At 56.1% G+C, this 23,348-nt stretch overlaps 5 protein-coding genes across 5 annotated transcripts; 3 read left to right on the top strand and 2 right to left on the bottom strand.

The window, feature by feature from the left end:
- Positions 1 to 54: 54 nt before the first annotated feature.
- Positions 55 to 3,048, bottom strand: HMA1 (P-ATPase family transporter: cadmium/zinc ion; heavy metal translocating P-type ATPase family-like protein; the record flags this gene model as incomplete). Its single annotated transcript, XM_001421390.1, has 1 exon — positions 55 to 3,048. The coding sequence occupies one exon, from the start codon at positions 3,046 to 3,048 to the stop codon at positions 55 to 57; it is 2,994 nt and encodes a 997-aa protein (XP_001421427.1).
- An 836-nt stretch (positions 3,049 to 3,884) lies between these two features.
- Positions 3,885 to 6,487, top strand: OSTLU_18062 (predicted protein; the record flags this gene model as incomplete). The annotated part of the gene is made up of 2 exons (XM_001421210.1): positions 3,885 to 5,195; positions 5,816 to 6,487. 2 exons carry the CDS (start codon positions 3,885 to 3,887, stop codon positions 6,485 to 6,487), a joined length of 1,983 nt encoding a protein of 660 aa, XP_001421247.1.
- A 1-nt stretch (position 6,488) lies between these two features.
- OSTLU_25504 (predicted protein) lies at positions 6,489 to 7,672 on the bottom strand. The gene has a single exon (XM_001421391.1). It carries the CDS (start codon positions 7,650 to 7,652, stop codon positions 6,603 to 6,605), a length of 1,050 nt encoding a protein of 349 aa, XP_001421428.1. The 5' UTR covers positions 7,653 to 7,672; the 3' UTR covers positions 6,489 to 6,602.
- A 316-nt stretch (positions 7,673 to 7,988) lies between these two features.
- OSTLU_27430 (predicted protein) lies at positions 7,989 to 21,302 on the top strand (the record flags this gene model as incomplete). The annotated part of the gene is made up of 1 exon (XM_001421211.1): positions 7,989 to 21,302. One exon carries the CDS (start codon positions 7,989 to 7,991, stop codon positions 21,291 to 21,293), a length of 13,305 nt encoding a protein of 4,434 aa, XP_001421248.1. The 3' UTR covers positions 21,294 to 21,302.
- A 1,150-nt stretch (positions 21,303 to 22,452) lies between these two features.
- Positions 22,453 to 23,307, top strand: OSTLU_93682 (predicted protein; the record flags this gene model as incomplete). Its single annotated transcript, XM_001421212.1, has 1 exon — positions 22,453 to 23,307. One exon carries the CDS (start codon positions 22,453 to 22,455, stop codon positions 23,305 to 23,307), a length of 855 nt encoding a protein of 284 aa, XP_001421249.1.
- Positions 23,308 to 23,348: the final 41 nt, after the last annotated feature.

The following is a 23,348-nucleotide window of genomic DNA, read 5'->3' on the forward strand; positions in this document are numbered from 1 at the left end:
GAACGTTCCTTCGTGCGTGCGCTTATATTTGATTGCCTAACGTATTGCAAATTGCTAAAAAATCAAATCAAGACCAAATACGGCGCTGATGACAAATAATACACCGAAGGCGAGCGCGACGGCGCTCGATCCACGAGCGATATAGCTCACAAACTTGGGATTATTCTTCTCCAACGCTGCCGTACCCGCACCAATGCAGTACGTGTACGTCCCCATGGCGATAATGGTTCCGATGAAGAACGTCGCCAAAAAAGAAATCGCCTCGACGCGAGGGAGCGCCAGGGCAGGTAAAAGCAGAAACAATGAATCCGGTTGTAATCCATGGATGGTGCCAGTAATATACGTCCATGAGATGAAGCTGCTATCGCGCTTCGCGGGCACATCGCTCCCATGCGAGTGCGAATGCGAGTGTGAGTGTGAGTGTGAATGTGAGTGCGAGTGACCGCCCATGCTTTCCCAAAAGCCAATAGCGCCAATAATAATGAGCGTCAAACCGACGATTCCTTGTCCAAACTGACCGATAACTTCCAAGTTGAGCGGTAATTTATCCCTCAAAGCGATGAAAATACATCCAAATAAAATTTGACCCGTGTTATGCCCGAGCCCCCAAAGCGCGCCCATCAACGCGTTTTGCGCTCTGCTCGGTCCCACTGTCAGTGGCGTGAGTGCCGCTAAGTGGTCTGGCCCCGTGAGCGTGTGCAAGCAACCGGCTAATAGACCAGCCCATGCAGACTTAAACGCCGTGATTACGCTCATCCAGTGTGCGACGTGCAAATGTTTGACCCAAATGGCAATCGCTTCGCTGCACACCGAGTACGCTGCGCCCAAGCAACAAAACACGGTGAACGTCGTGAGGGCCACGGTAGTACTCTTGGACAACGGCTGTCGCCCGAACGTGACAAGCAAACGCACTGAGTTCATCGCCACCATGAGGGTCGCGCCTTCGTGCAGCAATACCGCCAACCATAGCGGAAACGCGCCGAAGAGAGCGGGAATAGCTGACCCCAAGATTGATACCACGGCGAGTGCGATGTTTTGTCGTAAAGTGCGTCGCGTGCGCTCGGCGATGGAAAACAGCTCTGGTAATTGAGAGATGCCTCCTTCGTCTTTAGTGAGCAACAGTACATCCGCCGCACTCGCGGCGGCATCGCTCGGCGTCGACGCGATGGCGACGCCGACATCCGCGGCGGCGAGCGCTGGGGCATCGTTGATACCATCGCCAACCATGGCCACGCGAGGATATTGCTTGGATTTCACGCGCTCTCGCATTGATTCAACCAGTGCAAGCTTTTGAGACGGAGTCAATCCGGCGTGTACGTCTTCCGGTTTCAACTTGATCTCCTCAGCCATGGCTATGGCGCTCGTCTTGTTGTCGCCCGTGAGCATGGCCAACTCCATACCCGTCGAGTCGCTCGCCACCTCCCACCATCTCCGTCGGCACTTGCCAGTACGCAGGGACTCGATGGCATCGGGCGCCTGCAAATTAAGCGTATCACTAAACCTAAACAGCGCCGGGCTTTCGCCCTCAATCGCGAGCACAGAGAGCACTTCGCCCTCTTGCGCGATGACCTCGGCGGAGCATTCCGCAGCGCCAGTGTTACACAGCTCGAGCGCAAACTCGGAGCTACCGAATCGCGCACGCTTGCCGTCGATCGTGCCTTCCACACCACTCCCCGCGATGACTTTGTAATCCGTCACGGGACCGACGTCTGGCAAAATGATCCCCCGCGCCGCTTGCGTCACCGCGGCGGCAATCGGGTGGGACGAACCGCGTTCGAGGCTCAGCGCGTACGCCAGAGCCTTGACTGACGCGCTCGGAGCAGTGTCGTGTTGCGCACCGTCTTCAAATTGTGTGATATTCGTGCAGCTCATTTGCCCCGTCGTGATGGTTCCCGTCTTATCGAGCGCCACCGCGCCGACTTCGGCCAAAGCGTCGAGAGTCAAGCCGCCTCGAATGAGCACACCTCGCCGAGCCATGGCCCCGATGGCCGCCACGTACACGAGCGGCGACATCAACAATGCACACGGCGCTGCGGAGGATAAAAACGCAAAGCTGCGATACATGGCACCGCCGCGACCCAAAAATGGAATCCCGAGCACCATCGGCGCCGCGGCCATGGTAATAAAGGTGATGGCCAATATCGCCTTACTGTAGCGGTCTCCTATGCTATCGATCAATCGTGAGACTTTCGGACGACGCCGCTGCGCAGCCTCGGTGAGTCGCGCGATTCGCGCCGGTGTGCTCTCCTCGCTCGATCTCAAGCTCTTCACCACGAGCACGCCGTCGGTGTTCATCGCGCCGGCGGGAATCTCATCGCCGTATCTCTTCATCACCGGCAAAGCCTCACCGGTGATGTGTTGAATGCTCACTAACGCGCTGCCGTGGACAACCATACCATCCAACGGCACTTGCTGTCCAGCCTTGACGAAAATCATCGTCCCAACGTCGACGTCCGCCGCGGGCATCTCTCGGAGCGTCGTCAAATCCGGCGTCCCATCGGCGAGCAACTGCACGACGTCCGCCGTCGTGGGCACCGTGCCCCACAACGCCTTCAAATCCCCCCGAGCGTGCAGCGTCAATCGATCCTCCACGAAGTGCGCCAGGGCGAAGAGCACCAAGAGCAGCGCGCCCTCCATCGCGCACCCCAAGAGCACGGTGCCGAACACGGCCAACGTCGTGAGCACGTGAATGTTCACGTTCCCCACCGCGAGCTCGTACGTCACGTCCACAAACTCGGGCGTCCCCGCCAACACGTAAACCAGAATCGTGCACACCCGACTGACGTTCGCCGCCATCGTCGTCTCCACCAATCCGCCGCCGCCGACGTGCGTCGCCACGTGCGCCGCCCCCGCGACGAGAAACAGCGCCCACGACACCACCGCCACCGCCGCGTTCCCGCGCAGGAAATCCGCCACCGCGTGCAAACCAGTGGCGTTAAACATCGCATCCAGCGCCCTCTCCGTGCGTCCGCGCGGTGCAAACTCCCCGGAGCTCGTCGCCGCCATCATCCCCGCCTGCGACACGAACTCGTCCTCGTCCGCGCTCATCGCGCCGTCCATCGCCCGCGCGCCCCGCGCCTTACCGCACGAGTGCCCACAACACGAGTGAAATTCCCCACCGTGCGCCCGCGCGCGCTCGAAACCGCGTCGACCGCCTTCCCCGCGCGTCCGCGTCCCGCGTCCCGCGTCCACCCTCGCGAACCTCCCCCCCCGCGCCCCCACGACGCGCGCGCGCTCGCGATTCGACGCCGCGCGCGCGCTCGACGCGTCCATCCGCGCGCTCGCGCGCGTCCGGTCGCATCTGTCTCGCGCGCGCGTCCCCGTCGCCGCCCCCGTCGCCGTCGCCGCGCGCGCGACAACGATGCGCGTCGCCGTCGTCGCGCGTCCGCGCGCGCGCGGCGCGCCCGCGAGCGCGCGCGGCGAGGGCGCGATCGCGTGCGCGCGCATCGTTCGACGCGCGCGTCCCGGACGCGGCGCGCGCGGGCGTGTGACGCGCGTCGCGACGCGATCGGACGCGCGCTAGGGAAGCCGCGCGTTCGCGGCCGACGATCGCGCCCGTAATCGCCATTTCGCGACGCCCGACATGGATTTATTTCGGGACGCGCGCGTGGAGATGATAGGTTTAAAACGTCCTCGAACGCGCGTCGGAGGCGCACTTTTCGCGCGCGCGGGCGATGGATGCGCGCGCGTCGACGACGCGGGGGGCGCGCGCGGCAGAGCGCGGCGGGTCGCGACGGCGACGGCGACGGCGCGGACGGTCGCGGCGAAGCCCGGACGAAGGCGCGTCGACGCGCGCGCGGCGCGCGGACGCGAGCGACGCGACGCGCGGTCGACGAGAGGCGTGAGTTCGAGTTGGGTGTTGACGGTGGATGTTGACGACGGCGATGGCGTCGTTTTCGAGCGAGGCGCTTCGCGCGTGGCGCGCGGGGGACGAGGAAGACGCGCGCGAACGCGCGGCGTTGATCGCGGCGAGCTCGGGGGCGGAGTGCGGCGCGAATGGGGCGCGGGGGGGGGGCGACGACGGCGGCGCGAGGGCGAGCGCGCGAGGACGACGCGCGCTCGCGGCGGCGGCGTGCGTCGCGGCGCTGGTGGGCTTGGGGGCGTGCGCGCGCGCGCACGGTGCGGAGATGAGCGGGCGCGAGCGTGGGGTGCGCGCGGCGGCGCTCGGTGGGGAGGCGCGTTCGGGCGGGACGCGGCGGCGCGGCGCGCCGAGACGCGCCGCGCCGAGACGCGCCGCGGCCGCCGCGGCCGCCGTCGGGCAGAGCGAAGCCGAGAGCGGTCTAGTGGTGTTTAATGAAGCGCCGGAGTATACGTGCGCGAAACGGAATAAAGCTTTGAGAGAGGCTGCTTACGCCGCGAGGATGGGGTCGCCGTGGACGCCGGGGTGTCACTCAAAGCTAGGCGAGGAGGGGTGCACGAAGATTTCAGACGCCGGCGCGCGACTGGCGGCGTTGAGCGATCACGTGTACGTCATCTGCATGAAGTGCGATAAAATAGTGCTCCCATTGCAGTGGGCGGGGAAGGTGACGACGGTGCACGGCGCCGACATCGATCCGTGCTACGGGCGCGCGGCCGCGGATCACTGGCACAAGGCGTCGATGTCGCACGTGCACGCGCTCCTCGACGCCGTCAAGTACCAGTACAAGACGGTGACCATCGTCGAAGAAGATGCGATAACGGTTTCACCCGATCGCGTGGACGCCAACGCGGGGTTCGACATCGACGGCTTAGAGCACGCGATCAAGAATGACTCGAGTTGGAACACCGTTCGCGTGGGTTACAGACCATTCTTTTTCGAGCAACAGTCTGCAAACGTCCCAGTCGGTTCGACACCGCATTACGCCTGCCCGCTGGCGTGTAAGTGCCACGAAACGACGGCGAAAAACGCGTGCATCGTGCGCGAGAATGGATGTGACATGCGAAGCAGCGACTTTTACATGATTCGCATGTCGCAGTCGCGCGCCATCAGAAAAACCGTCGGCGCGGGGAGCACGATCGACATGGAAGCTTTACGCAACGTGCATCATCAAATGTACGTGTTGCCGCAGCTCAGCTACCAAGCGAACCTCGATCGCACGCGCGAGCAGCAAGTGAATATGGCTCGACGATTCAGAGACTTGTGCTTTGTGCCGAAAACTCCGTCCGACGAAGTCGTGCAAGACGCGGCGACGGCGGAGCGCGAGTACGAAGAGCGAGTGAGCACCATCGAGTCCGCGGACTCGACGCGATATATCACCAAACCACAACGATAACCACTCAGCTCGCGTCCATCGATTGTAGTCTCACGAGAGCCACTTAGCGAACGTCGCGCCGCCGCTCGACCTCGCCGCGCGCCGCGCGCCCGACCCTCCCCACTCCGCGGCGCGCGTCATGGTCTTCGCCACCGCCGCCGCCCTCGCCCGTCGCGCCCGTCGCGTCGGTTTCAACGCCCTCACGACGAAGCTCGCCAAGAAGGGTTTCTACAAGGGCAAGGGCGCCGTCTCTCCCGGCGTCCGCACGCGCACCGGCCGGTTCAAGGTCGTCCCGTGGAAGCGTCCCGAGTACGTCGTCCCCGCCAGCGCGCACGGCGTCAGCGCGTTCGCGCCCTACGTCGAGCGCGCGAGCGTCAAGTGATCGCGCGCGCGCGTCGATCGATCGCGCGCGCGCGCGCGTTCGCGCGCGCGCGGTTTGTAATTCATTCGTAGCGTCCTAGTCGTCGTCACACGCGCGCGCGACGCGACGCGACGCGACGCGACGCGACGCGACGCGACGCGACGCGACGCGACGCATGCGCGCGGTGCCGTGCACGTGCAAGCGCGGCGCGGCGTCCGCGCAGCGGCGCAAGCTGGAGAAGCGCCGGGACGCGCGCGAGGTCGAGCTCGAGCGCGCGCGAAGGCTCGAGGCTCGAGCGCGCGCCGAGGCGTTTCGACCGCCCGCGCCGGCGCCGGCGGCGACGAGCGAGCGAGAGGCGACGGCGCGCGTCGAGGAGGCGCGCGATGACGCGCGCGCGAGCGGAGAGGCGCTGCGACGGGCGAAGGAGGAGGCGAGGGCGAGCGAGGCGTGGGACCCGAACCGAGGGTATAAAAAGTTTCCAAACGTGACGGCGCTCTTCGCGGAGTACGACGCGAAACGCGCGCGATGGGTGGAGACGAAGCTCGAACGCGCGCTGACGATTTGGGGTGAGGTGACGGGGGGGGAGTTTAAGACGCTGGAGGCGTTTAATTGGTACTACGGGGAGGATTTGGACGCGCGCGACGGCGCGAACGCGAAATCCGTGACGTACATGCTGCCCGCGGTGATGAAAGCGTCGGCACCGCGCGCGGTGGCGGAGATATGCGAAGTCGCGTGTCGCATCGGTGCGCCGAGAAGCGGTGCGATCGATTTAGGGGACAAGCTGCGCGCGCAGGCGGTGGCGAAGCTTGAAGAGGCGGCGGAGTTTGATTTGCTCGAAGACGACGAGTTGGAGACGCTCGAGGCGTTGAGGAGTTGGGTCGTGGAGGAAAAGTAGGTGGGAAGAAAACTTCTGTGTTGATGTATTTATTGTAATGTAAGAACTCGGTTGCGTTGAAGAATTCATTACGCGGGCTTTTCGGTGCAAAAAAGTACGCTCGCGCGGGTGCGTTTTAAAGCGCCGTCGGGCGCCCACCGTCGACGCCGTCGCTCGACGCCTCGGCGGAGGCGCTCAAAAACCCTTGCGCCCACGCCTCGTCGCGACTCCATCCGTCCTTTCCAGATGAAATCGAATTCACCGCCGTGGGCTTGGGTTCAGACGTGTACGACGGTCTAGCGCTCTCGACGCGCGAACCGACGGCGTCGAGAAGATCGTTCGCCCACGGCGCGCCCGGCATCACTCCCGACAGATTGGGATCGGCGAAGTGGGTCTCATCTTTCGGAGCCACCACGTACTCTCCCAATCGACGCTTGATCGCGTTCAGAGCCATCTCCGCTCGAAGCGTGCGCTTTTCAAGTCTTCTGTTCTCCGCGTTCAAGCTGAGCACTTCGCGCTCGAGCGAAAAGTCGTCCACGAGCATCTTCGCGCGCTCTAAGTGCATTTGCTCCACCTTCGCCCGCAACCGCTTGCGGTCGGCGCGCGCGGGCCAACCGAGAACCAAATTCCCAAAAAAAGCGCCGAAAAACCCACCCTTCATCACCCGTCGCGTCTCCGGCTTGAGATTCATCCACTCCTTTCTAATCGGCTCCGTCACCGGCTTCAACAAATTATTAATCTGCCTCGCCGTCGGCCCAAAGTGATCGACCGCCACGTTCATCGACGGCTGTATCAACTTCGCCTTCTCATTCATCTCCTTCGTCACCACGTTCTGCGTCGACTGCGCCCACGTCGCCGTCGTCGCCGTCGCTCGTCTCGTCAGCTCGCTCGCCTTGTCGAACCACTTCCCCCACCCCCCGCCCTTGCCGTCGCCACCGCTCGCGCTCGTCGAGGCCCCACCGCTCGCGCTCTGCGCGCCGCTCGCGCCGTTCGGTTCCTTGATCGACCGCACCGCGCGTCCGCGCGCGCCCGTCGTCGTCGTCGTCGTCGTCGTCGTCGTCGTCGTGCGTCGTCCCGTCCCTCGTCGTCGCGCGCCGTCGTCGCGCGTCGTCGCGCGTCCGCGAAACGCGCCGGGTGCGCCGCGATCGAGTCCGCGCGCGCCGAGTCCGCGCGGCGGCGGCAGCATGGCGCCGCCGTCGTCGCGCGTCGGCGTGCGCGGACGCGCGACGACGCGTCGCGTCAACGGCTCGGTCGGACGAGGACCGCTACACAGCGCAATTGGAGGTACTTTATGACCTCAGCGTTCATATTAGGACGGTGCGTGTACCTATTTACCGGACGAGGACTGCGTCGTATCGGTAAACAGTGCGAGCGACTGACGCTTCAGTCGCGGTCGCGCGACGGACCCGTCGTCGCGCCGCGGCGCGCGCGACGGACCGCGAGCGAGGCGTCGTCCGTCGCTCGACGTCCGCGCGGCGTTCGCGCGCGCGATCGAGGCGCGCGCGCGTCGCGACGGACGACGATGGTGTTCGAGCGGTTGTTGGCGGACCAACTGAACGCGAGGCTCGGGCGCGTGCTCGAGGGCGTCGATCGCGACGACGTGCGCGTGGGCGTGCTGAACGGAGACGTGCGGATACGGCGGGTGCGGGTGCGGGCGTCGGCGCTGACGAAGATATTGGACGAGCCGAGCGCGCGGGTGCGGTGCGGATTCGTGGACGAGCTGCGCGTGCGCGTGCCGTGGAGGAACTTGGGGAAGGAGGCGGTGCGAGTGACGTTTCACGGGGTGTACGTCGTGGGGGAGATCGATGTGAACGGAGACGACGAGGCGCGGGAGAGCGAGGAGGAGCGGAGGGAGAGACAGCGGGTGAAGGCGTTGAGGACGGCGCGCAGGGCGGCGGACGCGGCGGAGCGGGCGTGGTTGAAGTGGAATCCGGCGGTGAACGCGGAGGCTTTGGAGGCGGAGGACGGCAGGGAGAGCGCGCAGGATGGGGTGAGGAAGAGGAGCGCGATCGCTGGGCTCATCGACGTCGCCCTGGCGAACGTTCTGATTGAAATTTCAAACGTGCACGTCAGAATCGAGGGCGAGTACGGAGCGGGCGTTCCGTGGGGAATGGGACTCGTGCTCGAACGCGTGTCGCTGACGACCGTTGGAGAAGATTTCGAAAATGACTTCAAAGTCGGCGGTTTCGCCGACAGTTTACGAAAGATGATTGCGTTAGAGCGCGTCGGCGTGTACGCCGATTTCAATTCGCCGTCAGTCGCGTCAGAGACGCCGGACGGTTGGCGAGGCATCCGCGAAGACCAATTCGTGCGGCAAATGTCCGCGGTCTTCAATACCGAGGTTGGCGAGCGCATGAAAGAAGGCACCAGCGGCGATGTCGTGATACCGCAATCGTACGTATTCGGACCGTTACGAGGAACGGCGACGTACGCGAGAAGAGGTCACGCCGAGGACACCAACACGCCGCTGCATCAATTACGGATGGATATAAATTCTATTCAAATCAGCATCAAGTCAACGCAGCTTAAGGTGTTTTACAACATGTACTCCAATTTACGCACCAGTCGCGTGCGGTACACGTATGCGCATATACGCCCAAGGGTCGGCGTCAAAGGAAATGCGCGTTTATGGTGGCGTTTCGCGGGCGCCGGCGTTCAGATGCACGTCGACGAAATACGTAAACGGCGTGGATTGGACTTTAAATCTAGTGTTAGCGCTATGGTGCGCATAACTGAGGCTCGCCAGCGTTATATTCCTTTATACGTCAAGCATTTGCGCTCTGCACCGCCACCTCCAGAGTGTCTAATCGCCGAACGCGCCGAGCGACGCAATAAGCTTTGGCCACCTAAACTGAAGATTGGGATGTCGACAGAAATTGATGAAATCGAAGAAGGTATTCCCCTGCAGAGTATTATTACTTTCCGAACGCTGGCGCACGTAGAATACCGGGAGTCTGGCGGGGTGAAAGCGGCGGTAGCGAGAGAACGAGCGGCTCGCTTTGGCAAACGTCGCGTCGTCAGAGCAGTCGTCGGTCTCGCGGGCGGTGGTGCGAAGAACACGGCAAAGGTATTGAAAGGGCTGTCGGCGCCGATTCGTGGTCTTGCTCGAGCAGTTAACAAACGCGACTCGACAGCATTATTAGTCGAGAGGCAAAAGCGTTTGCGAAAGTCGCAACCGGAAGAAGATGATGATTCAAACTGGCGAGAAAGTCTAGAGAATACGGTGCAATTGAGCCAGCGAATGGTGGCTCTAGAAGAAGAAGCCGTGCACTCTTCGGTTGAGCTATCCGGAGTGGTGAATGTTGAAAAAGTATTAGTTTGCATGGTTGATGACGAGGTTGACAATCCAATCGGTGAGCAGGAGATTTTTAGAATAGGTGTCCATGAAGTCAGTTTGGGAACGCTGCGAGGTTCTGGACGACGAGAACAACGCGTTTCTATCCGCCGATTGGCGATCGTAAGCCCGGAAGGGACACTACTCGATTCCAGTAAGACCACTGATAATGAAGAGAGAGCGACCTCTCTCGATCGTTCACAAGTTGCGTTATGGGACAAGGCGTCCGAGTGTAACGCGGTGCAATTGCAAATAGTCAAAGGCGATGTCGAGACAGAAGAAGATATCTTCATAAAGTTTCAGATGAGGCAGTCGATCGTGCACTTATTGCGAGAGCCTTTAGATAGAGTGGCGCGAGTGGCTGTGCGACACAAAGTGACGACGGCATATCTCGAATCTTTCATTTACGACGATGAAGCGAAACAGCGCAATCACACACACTCCATCGAAAAGCAGGCAGATGAGTTCAAAATCAGACCAAGAGTGCGATTAGACGCGCGAGTTCACGGTCCCGTGATTATTTTGGATGGCGACGGCGTAAACTTACGCATAGACCTTGGTACAACGGTAATTGAGTCTATGACGCCAGTTTCAGCTGGCATCGAGAGCTCACTAGCAAAAGAACACAATGTTTTCTCATTTCAATGCACAGGATTCCAAGTCGGATTTATCGACGATGAATGGGATACGAATTCGAACCGACCTGTGGAAGATGAACAGATAATACTTCCGCTGTTGAGTGCACCGTCGTCAAACACCGTCGTGATTCAAAATTTGAATGCCGCATCCGATGCGCCGAATCTCAAGGTGCACTCAAAGTTCAGCGCCATTGATATTTCGGTTTCTCCTGTGCGAGTGTTTAAGATCCGTTCTTTGGTCAAGGCATTGAAGCCAACAACGTCCATAAGTGAGGAACACGTCGCCGCGGTTGTCACCGAAAACGAGGTCCGAGTGCTGCTGCTGCAATTGGATGAAAGCGGCGAAGTGTGTTGGATACCGGCGACGATATCGTTGCAAAACAATAGTTCTATGGATATTAGAACGATTAATGGGCTCAAAAGTCGAACAATTCACATCAACCTCATGGAAAGCAACGGGGCGAGCAAATTGCGAAGTGACATTTGCGCGAAACTCTCCTTGCACAAGGACGTACTCACTATCGGTGAAACTGTGCATTCTTTGGACGAGTTAATGATTTCAGCTATGTCGGATGATAGTCTCAGCGTGATGTTTGATATTGACGATGATGATGCGAGATCTCGCGACACGGTCCTGTTCGATGCATGGTACGCACGGATTAACGGCGTCGCTCGCGAAAATATCACTAGGCTGACAAATGCTGCAAAGAACGGCAAGCTGTCGAAGACTCAAGTGATTTTAAGTGTCGGCGCCGAAAAGCTGTCTGTTCATGTTTTTGCACCTCTCAAAGCACATCCATCCGAAGATGATTCCGCTGTGATAAATGACGAATCAGATTCTGAACGAGCGCTCGCAAGCCTTTGTTTCGACGAGCTCAACTACGACTCGTCGTTGGCTCGTACCGTGAAAGTCCATCATATAAAAGCAAACTCACTCGTTTTGTACGACAGATATGCAAGTGAAGGTCTTGGACGCGAGTGCATCGCCGGAATTGGAGGACAGGGCTCCGGTCAACCCCTACTTACAGTCACGGTCGCCGTTCGCCATCAGAGCGATCCCCAATATTGCGGATTGGACAAGCTGATCGAAGTCGACATTCACAAAGAGTTAGTGATGAATATTCGTCGGCCCACGCTCCTTGCATTGATCTCGTTGAGATTCAGACTGCGTCCACCCGGTTTCAAGATTATTAAGATCATGCCTGATGTATCGTCGCGCATCATGATTTCTGGCAAGCTCGTAAAACGGATCAAACGCGAGATACGCGTGAACGTTGCGGCAGTGACTGCGAATGGCTTTTATGATCACGACAAAGAGATGGATGTTCCTGTGCTAGTGTTGCGTGCCGAAGATTCGTATTGGAGCACCATTATCAGTCCTCCAACACGTGAAACAAGCGTAAGCGTTGGCACCATAAAACTTGCGACGGGACAGATGCAAGCTCGGGGCGCTTGGAATCTACAACCTTCACCCGAGTCGAGCTCAAACATCATACTTTTACGTAATGACGTGTACGACAGAGGAGAAGAATTAGACGGGGCCGATGTGTCGTGGGAGATCGAGCTCGGAAATTTGGACATAGTTATGACTCCTGAGATGAAGGAAATTGGATCGTGGTTCGCATTCTTTCGTCAAATAAGACCTGATCATATTGAAAAGTACGTCCACCCATGTGCACGACCTCGAGCTGGATTTCAAGTGCTCAAATCCCGTCTCTTGATCAAGATGGACGATCAAAGGATCACCTTGCCCGTCGCCCTCAGCGAGGGCGAGTCAAATCACGACGTCGTCATCAACTCAGGATGTGTAGAAATCACCAGATCATTTTCTTCGAAAGCAATCAATGAAGCGCATTCAATATTTTGGCAAACAACGGCATTGAGCGTGTCAGAGTTTGAAGTAAGTGTCATCTCATTTGCGGAGAAGCGGAGAGAAAGCGTTTCTAAAATTACGCAGAAGCCGTTTGGTGTGAAATTGTCTTTGCGGAAGAGAATTGACAGTGGCCCCGCAATCGTGAATGAACTCGATGATAAGAACAAAATCAGAGTGCAGCCTATTTTCCTCGACTTATCCGGTAGCGAATTTCGATGTATCCACGATTCCATCAAGAACATTCAGTTGAGTAAAGTTCGGCCGAACGTCAAAGTGGAAAATCCTATCAGATGGGGTAGCGTCGGACCGCTCCCTGTTTCAGACGTGCTCGCGCCGGCATCGTTGAAGTCGATGGAATTGAGCGTTATTCTGAGCAGCGCAAAACTCCGCGTCTTCCGGCTACCGATGCAAAGTCGTCCCCTCTCAACGATAAAGGTAGTTGGCGTCGACGTGTTTGTCGTAAAAAACTTGAATCGCAAGTCTGGAATCAATCTCGACGCTACCGTGGATATGATTGGCGTCGACGATAATTCTCGACAATCCCAGAACCTTAAAGTCAAGCACGTTCTCTATGCGGGTTCTCCGAAATTACCATTGCTTCATTTGACGCTCGGTGTGAATGATGACAGCACGCGCCTGCGAATTTCGCTACAGCATGTAGAAGTATTGCTGCGTGTGGGAATCATTTTGGATACCATACGGACTTTCGCACCTCGAAAATTTGGAGGGGTCTTTTTAGCCAGTACGATTCTTCCTCAAGACATTAAGTGCGTGCACGGCAGTGACTTCCATCTCGATAAGGATGTCACTCTGACGAAAAGTACGAGACTGCTGGCCGACGATCCCAAAATTGTTGCTGGCAAATATGTGCTGCGCGGAGGTGGACATACCATAAAATTCGCCGATGGCAAAGGAGCGATCATTCGTCATTATTCCCATGGCTCTCGACGCAAGACGATGCCACGCATTATTATCGGTCATGGCGCAACGCTGAAGATTGAAAACGTCACCTTCAATTGTACACGCTCAACATTGTCAAGGTTTATCAAAATGATGCCCGGCGGTAGTTACTCCCTCGGTAAGAGTGTTTCCTTTGACGAGACCGAAGAAGAGTTGATACCGGTTCACGATGGTCTTGTTGAAAGCACACCAGTTATTGATGCCGCAACAAAGCGTGCAGAAGAAGGACCAGGGCGAAGAATGAAGGAAATTAAAAAGAAACCGCTGTTGGTCGAGGTGGATGTGTCATGCGTACATATAGTCATCGGTGAAGAATTGAGAGCTGATCAGATCAACTTGATGTTTGGAGTCGATGTGGCAATAATTCGGGACGAAGAATTGAACACGACGGGAACTTATCAGCTACTTCGTCTTCGTACGAAGGACACTATGAAACCACCGCTTCTGGAACCAGCAAGCGTGACAATGCACGTTGTATCGCGTGATGGCGGCACCACAACTTGCACGGGGTGTGTGACACCTATCAAGATGCAGTTGAGTCCCAACAGGATTTGTATCTTGAAGAATTTCACGGAACGTATTGAGCGATCATTTGCAATTGCGCCCATCTTGCAAACCGGCGTGTATTCGTGTGTCTGGGCAGGACATGCAACCACTTTAACAAAAAAAGTAACTGAGGCGGGTGTGCTCCGACAAAATCAAGCCGGTAGCAATACTTCCTACTCTATCTGGAGACCCGTTGCTCCACCTGGTTACGCCATACTATCTGATGTCGTGAAGTCTGAAGGAGGAGCTCCTGAAACGCAAGTTTTGATCGTTCGGGATGCGCCCGCTCTGTGCACGTTGCCAGAGAGATTTGAGAAAGTCAAAGGCACCGCAAATCCTTGCCTGTGGCGCCCGATCGCACCGACGGGTTTCGTGAGCTTAGGCGATATTGCGTCAGTATCGGATGCGGATGAACCGTCGCTGGACGTCGTCCGGTGTATTCGAGAAGAGCTCGTGACGAACATCGGTCAAGCGTCTACACTCGCAAACTTTCGCTTGTACGGAGATTTCAGTCAATCGAATACAACGTTGTGGCAAATGAATAACAGAGTCCGCGGATTCGTGGTGGTCTCGAAGTCGAATATTCGGCCTTACGCGTACGACATTCGCTCCCCTCCTGGATTTCAACGCAAAGTTTCGACGGGAACCAAGGAGAAGATAAAGCTGCAGGAAAAGGAGTGCGAGTGTGCCACCGCGGTGAATTTCAAAAAGATTGGCATGGCACAAAACGCGAAGTCAACTGTTGGGTTTTGGGAAGTCATTCCGCCTACGGGTTATGTATCCACCGGACACTGCATGAGTGTGGGCAAACTTCCGCCTTTAAGCAGTAGAGTGTTCGCGGACGATAAACGTACTTTTCGACAACCAGAGTCATATGAAAAAGTTGCTTCAGCGCGTACGTACGGCACCACACAGCGTTTGACAATTTGGAAACCAGTGCCATGCGCCGGGTTTGTGAGCGTCGGGTTTGTTGTCACCACTGAAGATAACGAGCCTTCTGTGAATGACTCGATCGTCTGCGTCCGAGCAGAATTGGTATCTTACATGCATCAAAGGAACTGGACTACAGACAACTCTGTTTGGACAGTTGACGAAAATGCTACAGACACCACGCACTTCTGGATCACAAATGATCACACGAAAAATTTCGTTATGAGTGTTTTGACGACTGGCATGACGCCCGATTTCGGCTTTGATATCGGCTTCCTAGAAAGCTCTTCGTTAAGGGGGCAAGTACAAATGCCAAATTTCATTATGAAATTCGACGTGCCTCTTGTGAGCGTCGGACTCTCATTTGAAAGATTGTTTCGCAACCAGATGCTCTTCTTGCTTCGATTGGAAAAAACGAAGTTGAGTTGTACGAAAACGTCGAAATTGAATCTGTCGTTAGATTCTTCGCTGTCTCTCCTGCATAGAAATACGCGACTGGGATACAGTCTAGAACCCATTGTGGCGCCGTGGAAGTTTTCGGTTCTGTTGGATGACTCAAAAAATGATGTTTCGGGCGTGAATCCCGCGGGGTTGGACATGTTCATTGAAAGTAAAAAGAAGATTGAGATAATCGTCAATCAAGCCTCCATAGTTGACGCAGTGGATGCCGTGATGCAGTTTAAGAAACCACGCGACAAAAACTCAAAAATTGCACATTTGTTGGCTTACGAAGCCGTGCAAAACAACGTCATTGTGAATTCCACGGGACGCGACTTATGGGTTCGCGAACTGAATGGCAATATACAAGAAGTACCGCCTGGAAATAGCATTTCGCATTTGGTACATGCCGCTGAAACCGAAGCAAATTCTGGATTCGAGAGTGCATCAAATGAGCAGACGATGCGCGGTATGACTGACGTCGTTGATGACATGAATCATCACGGTGACGAACAGCTCATTATCGCATACCTGATGATGGATATCGTGGCAATTGACTCGTTGGATGACTGGCTTTACCCCCGCATAACTTTCAAGATTTGGGATGAGGCTTTGCAGGGTCATCGTACCGATCCATTACCCATCGGCGTTACGCGCGGCTCAGCAAAGTTACCGATCCCTCATCCTTTTTTCCATCGCGATAGTGATAGCGAGTTCATCAACAATGACGATATCACCATTATCGTCGAAATTTCTCATATTGGGCCAAATGGCGAAACATTGAGCTTCAGTGGTGACTTTGAAGCTCCAATCGAACAACAACGCGGTGGATGGATTGGCGGTAAAACTGGAAGCTGGATAGACTGTGCTGCAGGCAATGGTGACTCCGTGAGAATTAAGCTGCGCGCTCGAGTGGTGGAAGGTTTGAATGCGACGCCAGTCACAGAAACGGTAGAGTTGTATCAACTCTTAAAGAGTCCGCAGAAAACGATTATCAAGAGTAAATTACAAGTTGAATCACCACCTCTCATCGTGTGTCGTACGAATGACATGGTGAAGCAATGGTGGACAAGAGATCATCAGCAAAGTAAAAGTGCCCTAAGTGCTTGGAAGCCGCACGTCCCATCGACGTATGAACTCGAGACGAGATATAAGTTTTGTTCGAGTAGAGCTGAAAACGAGTATAAACTCGTACCTTTTGGGACCATCCTCTTGCCCGGCCTCATCGCGCCTCGCAGTGCGCTCATGGCAGTTGTCTTAGAACATAATTCAGATCAGCGGGCACCGACTGCTTTTCCCTCGGGGTTCGAAAATATTTGGACGAGCGATAAAAATGATGTCTCATTTTGGAAGCCCATTGCACCAGACGGTTACGTTGCAGTTGGTAACGTGGTTGCGGCGAGCGCCGAAATGCCTTCCACCGATTGCGTCGTTTGTGTTCGCGAGGATTTGACAAAACTTGCAGAAGTGCCTCCGGATGTTGCATGGAAATCGAACAGACGATTTCGCAATAATGATGAAAGAGAATTGGCGCTTATTCAAAACGGCCAACTGAGTACTGGTGGATGGTCGTTCTTGAAGGAGAAAATCAAGCGCACGAGTCCAGGCGTGATTTCGAACGTCATTCCATCTATGCATAGACTTAATGACAGGATGTGCATTCATTCTTTGGATGACGAAGGTATTCGCGAGTTTTGGATCGATAACCGCACTCATATAGATCATATAAAGCAAGAATTACAAGCTGGAGAGTCAATTCTCGCCATTTCGTTTTCTCCTTCCGGGCCGTTTGAGCAAGTGCGTCTTAATCTAGGCGCTTCACACGTTGTTCGTCACAAGACTCACGATTTAGTCTTTGACAGTCAAAAGGGGCATCTTTTGAGCTATGTTTCGTGCGAAAACGAAACAGATTCTGATATATTCGTTGATGTTCATCCAGCTATGAAGAGAGAACTCACGACTTCTAATTTGGACATATCTCTGAGTGAGAAGTATGAGTCGCCGAGCGATGTCGCGGATATAGAAGTATTTGAATCGGAACGATATTACCCGTTGAGAGGATGGCGTGCTCCAAAAGACGCTATCGTAAAAGCTCGTTATAGCAGGCATAAAAGTGGACGAGGTTCGCAAAAACGGTTTCCAGACGTCAAAGCTCCAAAAGGTTTCAGATTTGAAGGACCGTGGGAGCTCGACAAACCACCAAATCTGGTGAATGACGACGGTTGGGCGTACGGTGCTATTTGGCTAAGGAAGTGGCCACCGCCTCGTGGATCAGACAAAAGTAAAGGTCGTGCAACCCGTCGCCGACGATGGTTTCGTCGTGTCGTTCGATTGAAATCAGCTGAAGAAATTGAATCGCGCGTTTCCCTTCATAACATGAAGCGAGATTTCATCGAAGATTGGCACGGCACGTTGGCGGTACACGGACGTCTTACGCTACCTTCTTGTTCACGAACCGAGTCCTACATGTTGGCGTTACGCACGGGGGCTGACGTCGCATCAATTACCGCTCCGTCGTTTACCGAGAGAGATGACGCGCTGGATATTCGTGACGTGTTATCAGAGCAAGGCAACTGTGCGCTTGCTTACAACAACCTGCACGATCACTTTCTTTTGGTCAAAGAAGAATTGTCGAATGATGTGCAAAGTAGCGCGATAGGTGCTATTCCAGGCGTCAAGATTCGTGTCGTTGCCCCTGTTCACGTTGTCTCATTGATGGATTGTCCGTCGCAAGTTGTTTTGTACGCCAATGGCGAAGAAAGAATTGCCATGCATCTTGCCGCGAACGAAACGAAACGTATCACGGCGATCGATGCAAACTGTGATACAATAGAGGTGCTCGTGTCTTTGTTCGAAGATTATCTCAGCCTTAGTAACGACAGGCCGCTGCGTCTAGATGTCACCCCGGCTGGAAGTCCACCGGCGCCACAGGTAAACTGGTTGAACATCAAAGGCTATCCGTATGTGGTTTCTATGCTGTTGATGGAGACGTGTAGAACTAGAATGGCGGGTGATAAATTCAACGATGATCCTTCGCAGCATCTCTTGAGTCTGACGTATCGCAATGTGCTGATGGTTACAAATGCATCACCGATCGACATTAAGTGTTTGGCGTGGGTCGCTGGCACAAGTACGACAAACGCGCACATAGATGCATACGTTGGGGTACCCAAAGGCGAGTCGCAACCTGCCATGTTTCTGAAATCGAGTGCGAAAACCCTCGCCAAAGTTTCGAGCAAAGAATTTGTGCTCGGTTTTTGTATCGATTCGTCTCCAGTACTAGTGAAAATTTCACCAAGTTCTGAGCCCGTGATGTTTACGCTTATGACAGCAAGTGGGGACGAACTTGCCTTTCAATGTTCCGTAGTATTATGGGAGGGTCAAAACACCAACGCCGCGACATGGCCAACGCTTGAAGTTGTTTTACAACCCGTGCTCGTGGCGATCAACTTGACTCGAATTCCTCTCGCGATTCGCTCAAACACTATGGAACACAAGATACTCGAGCCAGGTTCATATCCCACGCCGTTTTCTTTGGATATTAAGTCTTCGAAAAGCGTAGACGAAGTTGAAGCCGTGCTTAATCAAGCCGCGATTCAAATAGCGGATATGTCGTGTCATTCGGAAGGAAAAGATATACTTTGGAGTTCGCCGCTGCAGAATTTGGTGCGCTATTCTGGAGCGATGTGGAGCATCCCACAAGGTGCCTCCCCCTTGGCGGATGAAATTAATGCATTTAGAAGACTTGGAGGTATCGACGAGTCTGGCGAAAACGTAAATTTCAAGGCACCTATCATCGTTCAGTTTCTTGTCGAGCGCGGTGAGCACGGTTGCTTCAGGGTCTTTTTTAGGGGGGGCGACGGAGCATCTCTGCAGAAGGCGCCAATCATGATCAAAAACCATTTGCACGAACCTTTACTCATTCGACAAGTGAAAGCGAACGACTTTGAGGACGTAGAAAAGAAGTCGGTGCAAAAGTCCACCGTGCGACTACTGCAAGGTATTAAGAAAGCCTCACACGGCGTAGGACAGTCTTTTGCAATTCGCCCGTTCTCAGCGATATCTTGGGCGTGGAGCGTCCCAGGTATTCCTATGAGATTGGACAACTTGAAAAAACAGGAGCTCGAGGCAAACGCCGCGGAGCTCGCATTTCGAAAGCGGAAATTTTTGGAGATATCGAACAATACAGGGGATCACGTCATCATAGAGATAAACGCGTTCAGCTCGCGATTCAAGGGTTTCATGCACCTCGGCGACATGCAATTTGGAGAACTAGGCAAGCGCACGTTACAGGCAACGATTATTGGTGAATGGCGTGACGCATCGTTCGTGATCTTCGTGGTTGATAAAACGATAACGTTTGACAACTTTTCTTTCACGACTGAAATGACGAATCAAGCGAAAGCATTGACGTTGTACGCGCGGCAGCAAGAAACGCACATCTCTGTCAATTTGGCTGGCTTCTCCGTAACAATCATCGATCGCCTCCGCGACTCATTCGTCGAGTTATTCCATCTCACGATCGACGACGTGATGATCAGGCACGGAATCAACTTAATCAACAGCAGTTCTGTCTATAGTTATCTCAGAATTGGTGCACTGCAGATAGATTTTAGCACGCATGACGCAAGCTATCCAGTCTTCGTTTGGCACGACCCGGCGGACGGGCACTTGCTTGAAGCGTACGCTACTTTGAGTATGAATTCTCATATCGGTGGTGACTCGATCGATGTTTATCACGTCCAACTAACGACAACGAAGAAAGGCCTCGTGATTCGCGCCGGTGAAGATCTCGTCTGGACAATCTTGAACTTTTGCAGACTCCTCCAAACGCAACTTCCACAACGCAACGCTTCAGCAGGTTCCGCCATCGCGCCACGCGAAACGTTTGTTGGAAAGCAAACCTCACAAGATAGTTTGCTGAATATCGCCACTTTATACGTGGAACCGACATCTTTTGTTGTCACGTTTGCTCCAAATTCCGATATCCGACCTGCAGACGCCGACGCTCGGATGATCGCCGCGTTGACGTTTGCAAGTTTACAGCGCCTGCATTTGGTGCTCAACAAATTTGATAAATTCGATGAGAGCATACTTCGTTCGAATTTGATTCGCGAATTCCGAAACTATTTCAAGTCACAAATGATAGCGCAAACGCTCAGTGTCATGACATCGATGCACACGCTGACAAACGTTTCCACGGGTCTAGATGCAGTGAGCAAGGCGGTCGAAACCGGCTTCGGCGTACTCGCGCCTTCTCGTACGGCGCCTTTGGCTCGTTTGCCATCTTCTGTCGTCGGCCGAGGAAGCAGAAGCGACGGTCAGGGCAACTTTGCGAAAAGTGTATTCGTTGGTCTGAAACGACTGGGGGGTGGTATTTCTAAGGGAATTATCGGCCTTTTCGTCAGCCCTGTAAAAGGTTGCATGGAAGGCGGCGTCGTGGGCGGGTGTAAAGGATGCGCTCGAGGCGTCGCCGACTTGGTAGCTAAACCGACCGCTGGCGCGTTAGCTCTCGCCTCAAAGACGGTCGAAGGCGTAGCCAATGCCGCTAAAGGCGTACAGACTGCCGCGTGGGACATCATCACCACGAATAATGTCTCAAAAGCGTGCATTAAACGCCTCCCCATCGCCGTGCGATCGGATGGCATCATTCGAAGATGGGATGCGCACGACGCGTTGGGTGTTTATTGCATGCGCACATGCGTCGTGTCCAGTCGAACACTGGGCATTTCTTACTGTCCGGGCGTGAAAGACTCATTCTCCTCGATGCATGACATTTTCGGTGAATATTTGTTGCTTGTCACCGACAAGCGCGCGTTGTGCGTTCGGACGCCGGAGATGGACGGGGCCATGCCGGCGCGCGCGCCGACTTGCGCGTGGTACATCTCTTGGAGTGATGTGAGCTCGATATGGATCGAAAACTCTGTGATCATAAAGTTGCAGATGAACGTCACGAGTGAGGGCGACACTTCCAACCTGGGTGCGCAGAAGCGTGAAACCGAATCTTGTTTTTCGATTCGCGCTAGAGCCCAAGACGAGGCGGCGAACATCGAAGCCGCGATGCGTCAAAGCTGGAACGCCTACCTGGATACAACAGAAGAAGAATAGAATCACAATTAATGATAGTACTAGCAGTAATTCGCAGTGCGCGCGCCGCGTCAACGCCCTAACCCAATCTTTTTCAACAGCGATTTTGATTCGCTCGCGAGCGCCAACCTCTCCGTGAGCTCGTCAATCTCCTCCTCCGTGAGCTCCGTCTTCACCTGATCGCCGTCCGGCGATTTCCCTTGTATCTTACGCACGAGATAAATGATGGAATCCCGCTCGTCGTTCGCCTTACGCAGTCGCTCTTGAAGACTTTCCAACAGTTGCGTCTCCCGTTCGTCCGTCGGCGCTCGCGCCTCCCTCGACCCATCTCCCCGCTCATCCCGCGCCTTCGTCTCGCGCGTCGCCACCATCTCCATCGCATCGTTCGCGCCTCCGCGCCTCGCGCTCCCTCCGTCGTCCGCGCGCGCCGCCGCGCCTCGCGCGCCGCCGAACCATCCGAATCCGCGTCTCCCCCTCGCCTCCATCGCCGCCGCCCGCGCCGCCTCCCGCGCCGCCTCCCGCGCCCGTATCCTCGCCTCGATCCGATCCCCGATCGACTGCCCCCCCCGCTCGCCGAACACGTCGATGTACGACGCGTACCACGCCCGCGGCGCCGCGCACAGCGTCATCAACCCGAGCGTCATCCACGCGATGCACGCCCTCGCCCGTCGCGTCCCGCGCTCGTGCGTCGCCCGCGCGTGTTGCGGCGTCACCTGCGCGTGTCTCGTCGGCGCCCGCGCGTCGCGCTCGCGTCGCTCGACGCGCGCGCGCATGTTTTCTTCGATTCGGCGCGACGTCGAGTGGCGCGCGTCGCGTCACTTCGCGCCATGTCGCTTCGACTCCGCTTCGCCGGCCGCGGCGTCGGCGGCGCGGACGACGCGCGCGAGCGCGCGAGCGACGATCGCGTCTCCTTCGGCGTTTTGCGGCTGTGCGTCGGTCGAGGGACGTTCGCGCGGTGGAAGAGCGTGCTCTTGCACTTTAATCCGGAATCCGCGAGCGTCGTCGCGCGCGGACGCGCGAACGCGCAGAAGCGCGCGGTCGAGGTGCGACGAGCGAGCGCGCGACGCGCGACGAACGAACGCGCGACGCGACGAGCGAACGCGCGACGGCGCGCTGACGATGCGGGCGAAAACTTTAAATCGATGCACTTCATTCGCAGGAACGGTTATCGCCGTTTTCGATGTCGATGACGTTTGAGACGCGAGAGGCGTGCGATGCGGATCGAATCGTCGAGGCGCTGGCGCGCGTGGTGGTGGACGACGGCGCGCTGGGCGCGGAGGGGGAGACGCCGAGCGATTTTGAGGCGCGCGTGACGACGATGAAGGCGGACGTGGCGGCGCAACTGGACGAGGCGAAGAAAATGTACGAAGAGAGGGCGAGGACGGGAGGCGCGCCGCGACGATTGACGCTGCGAGAGATGGATAGGAAGATGAGCTTCAGGGACGTCGCGAACGCGGTACGCGCGGACGCGGGAGCGTTCAATTGGTACCTGGTTCGCGGAGACGCGAACGGCGCTTCGGAGGTGTTTAACGCCGGCGGCGGGAGCTTGGACGAGATGAAGAAATCGTTGGCGTCCGACGAGGTGTTTTTCGGGCTTCTGCGCATGGGTTTCGGGCGCGGCGCGTTTCGGCGCGTGAAGCACATATTCATTCACTGGTCCGGCGCCGACGTCAATCCTTTGAAACGCGGCCAACACAACGCGAATGAGGAGGCGATTCGCAAACTCGTCGGACCGGTGAATCTGAGCCACTTCGCGACTGAGATGGATGAGATGAATCTAAACGATTTACTCGACAAGGTGAAAACTAAGGTGGTGCTGGACGGCGAGGCAATCGACGATGTGGAAGATCTGTTCAGTTTGGAATCGTACATGGTTTCGTGCGAAGACGACGCCGAGGCGATGAAGCGTGAATTTCCCGACGCGATACGTGAAGGCGACGGCGAGGAAGACGAGCAAGAACCAACGTTTGAAGAGGCTTTGGAGTCCGTGCGGGATAAGTCTCAGCCGTACAATTGGATGTTGTGCACGCTTTAAAGCCGGCGTTCTCTCCATAGCGACGCAAGGTACCGTAGTTT

The sequence above is a fragment of the Ostreococcus lucimarinus genome, chromosome 14 (genome assembly GCF_000092065.1).
Source record: "Ostreococcus lucimarinus CCE9901 chromosome 14, complete sequence".
Classification (NCBI taxonomy): domain Eukaryota; kingdom Viridiplantae; phylum Chlorophyta; class Mamiellophyceae; order Mamiellales; family Bathycoccaceae; genus Ostreococcus; species Ostreococcus sp. 'lucimarinus'.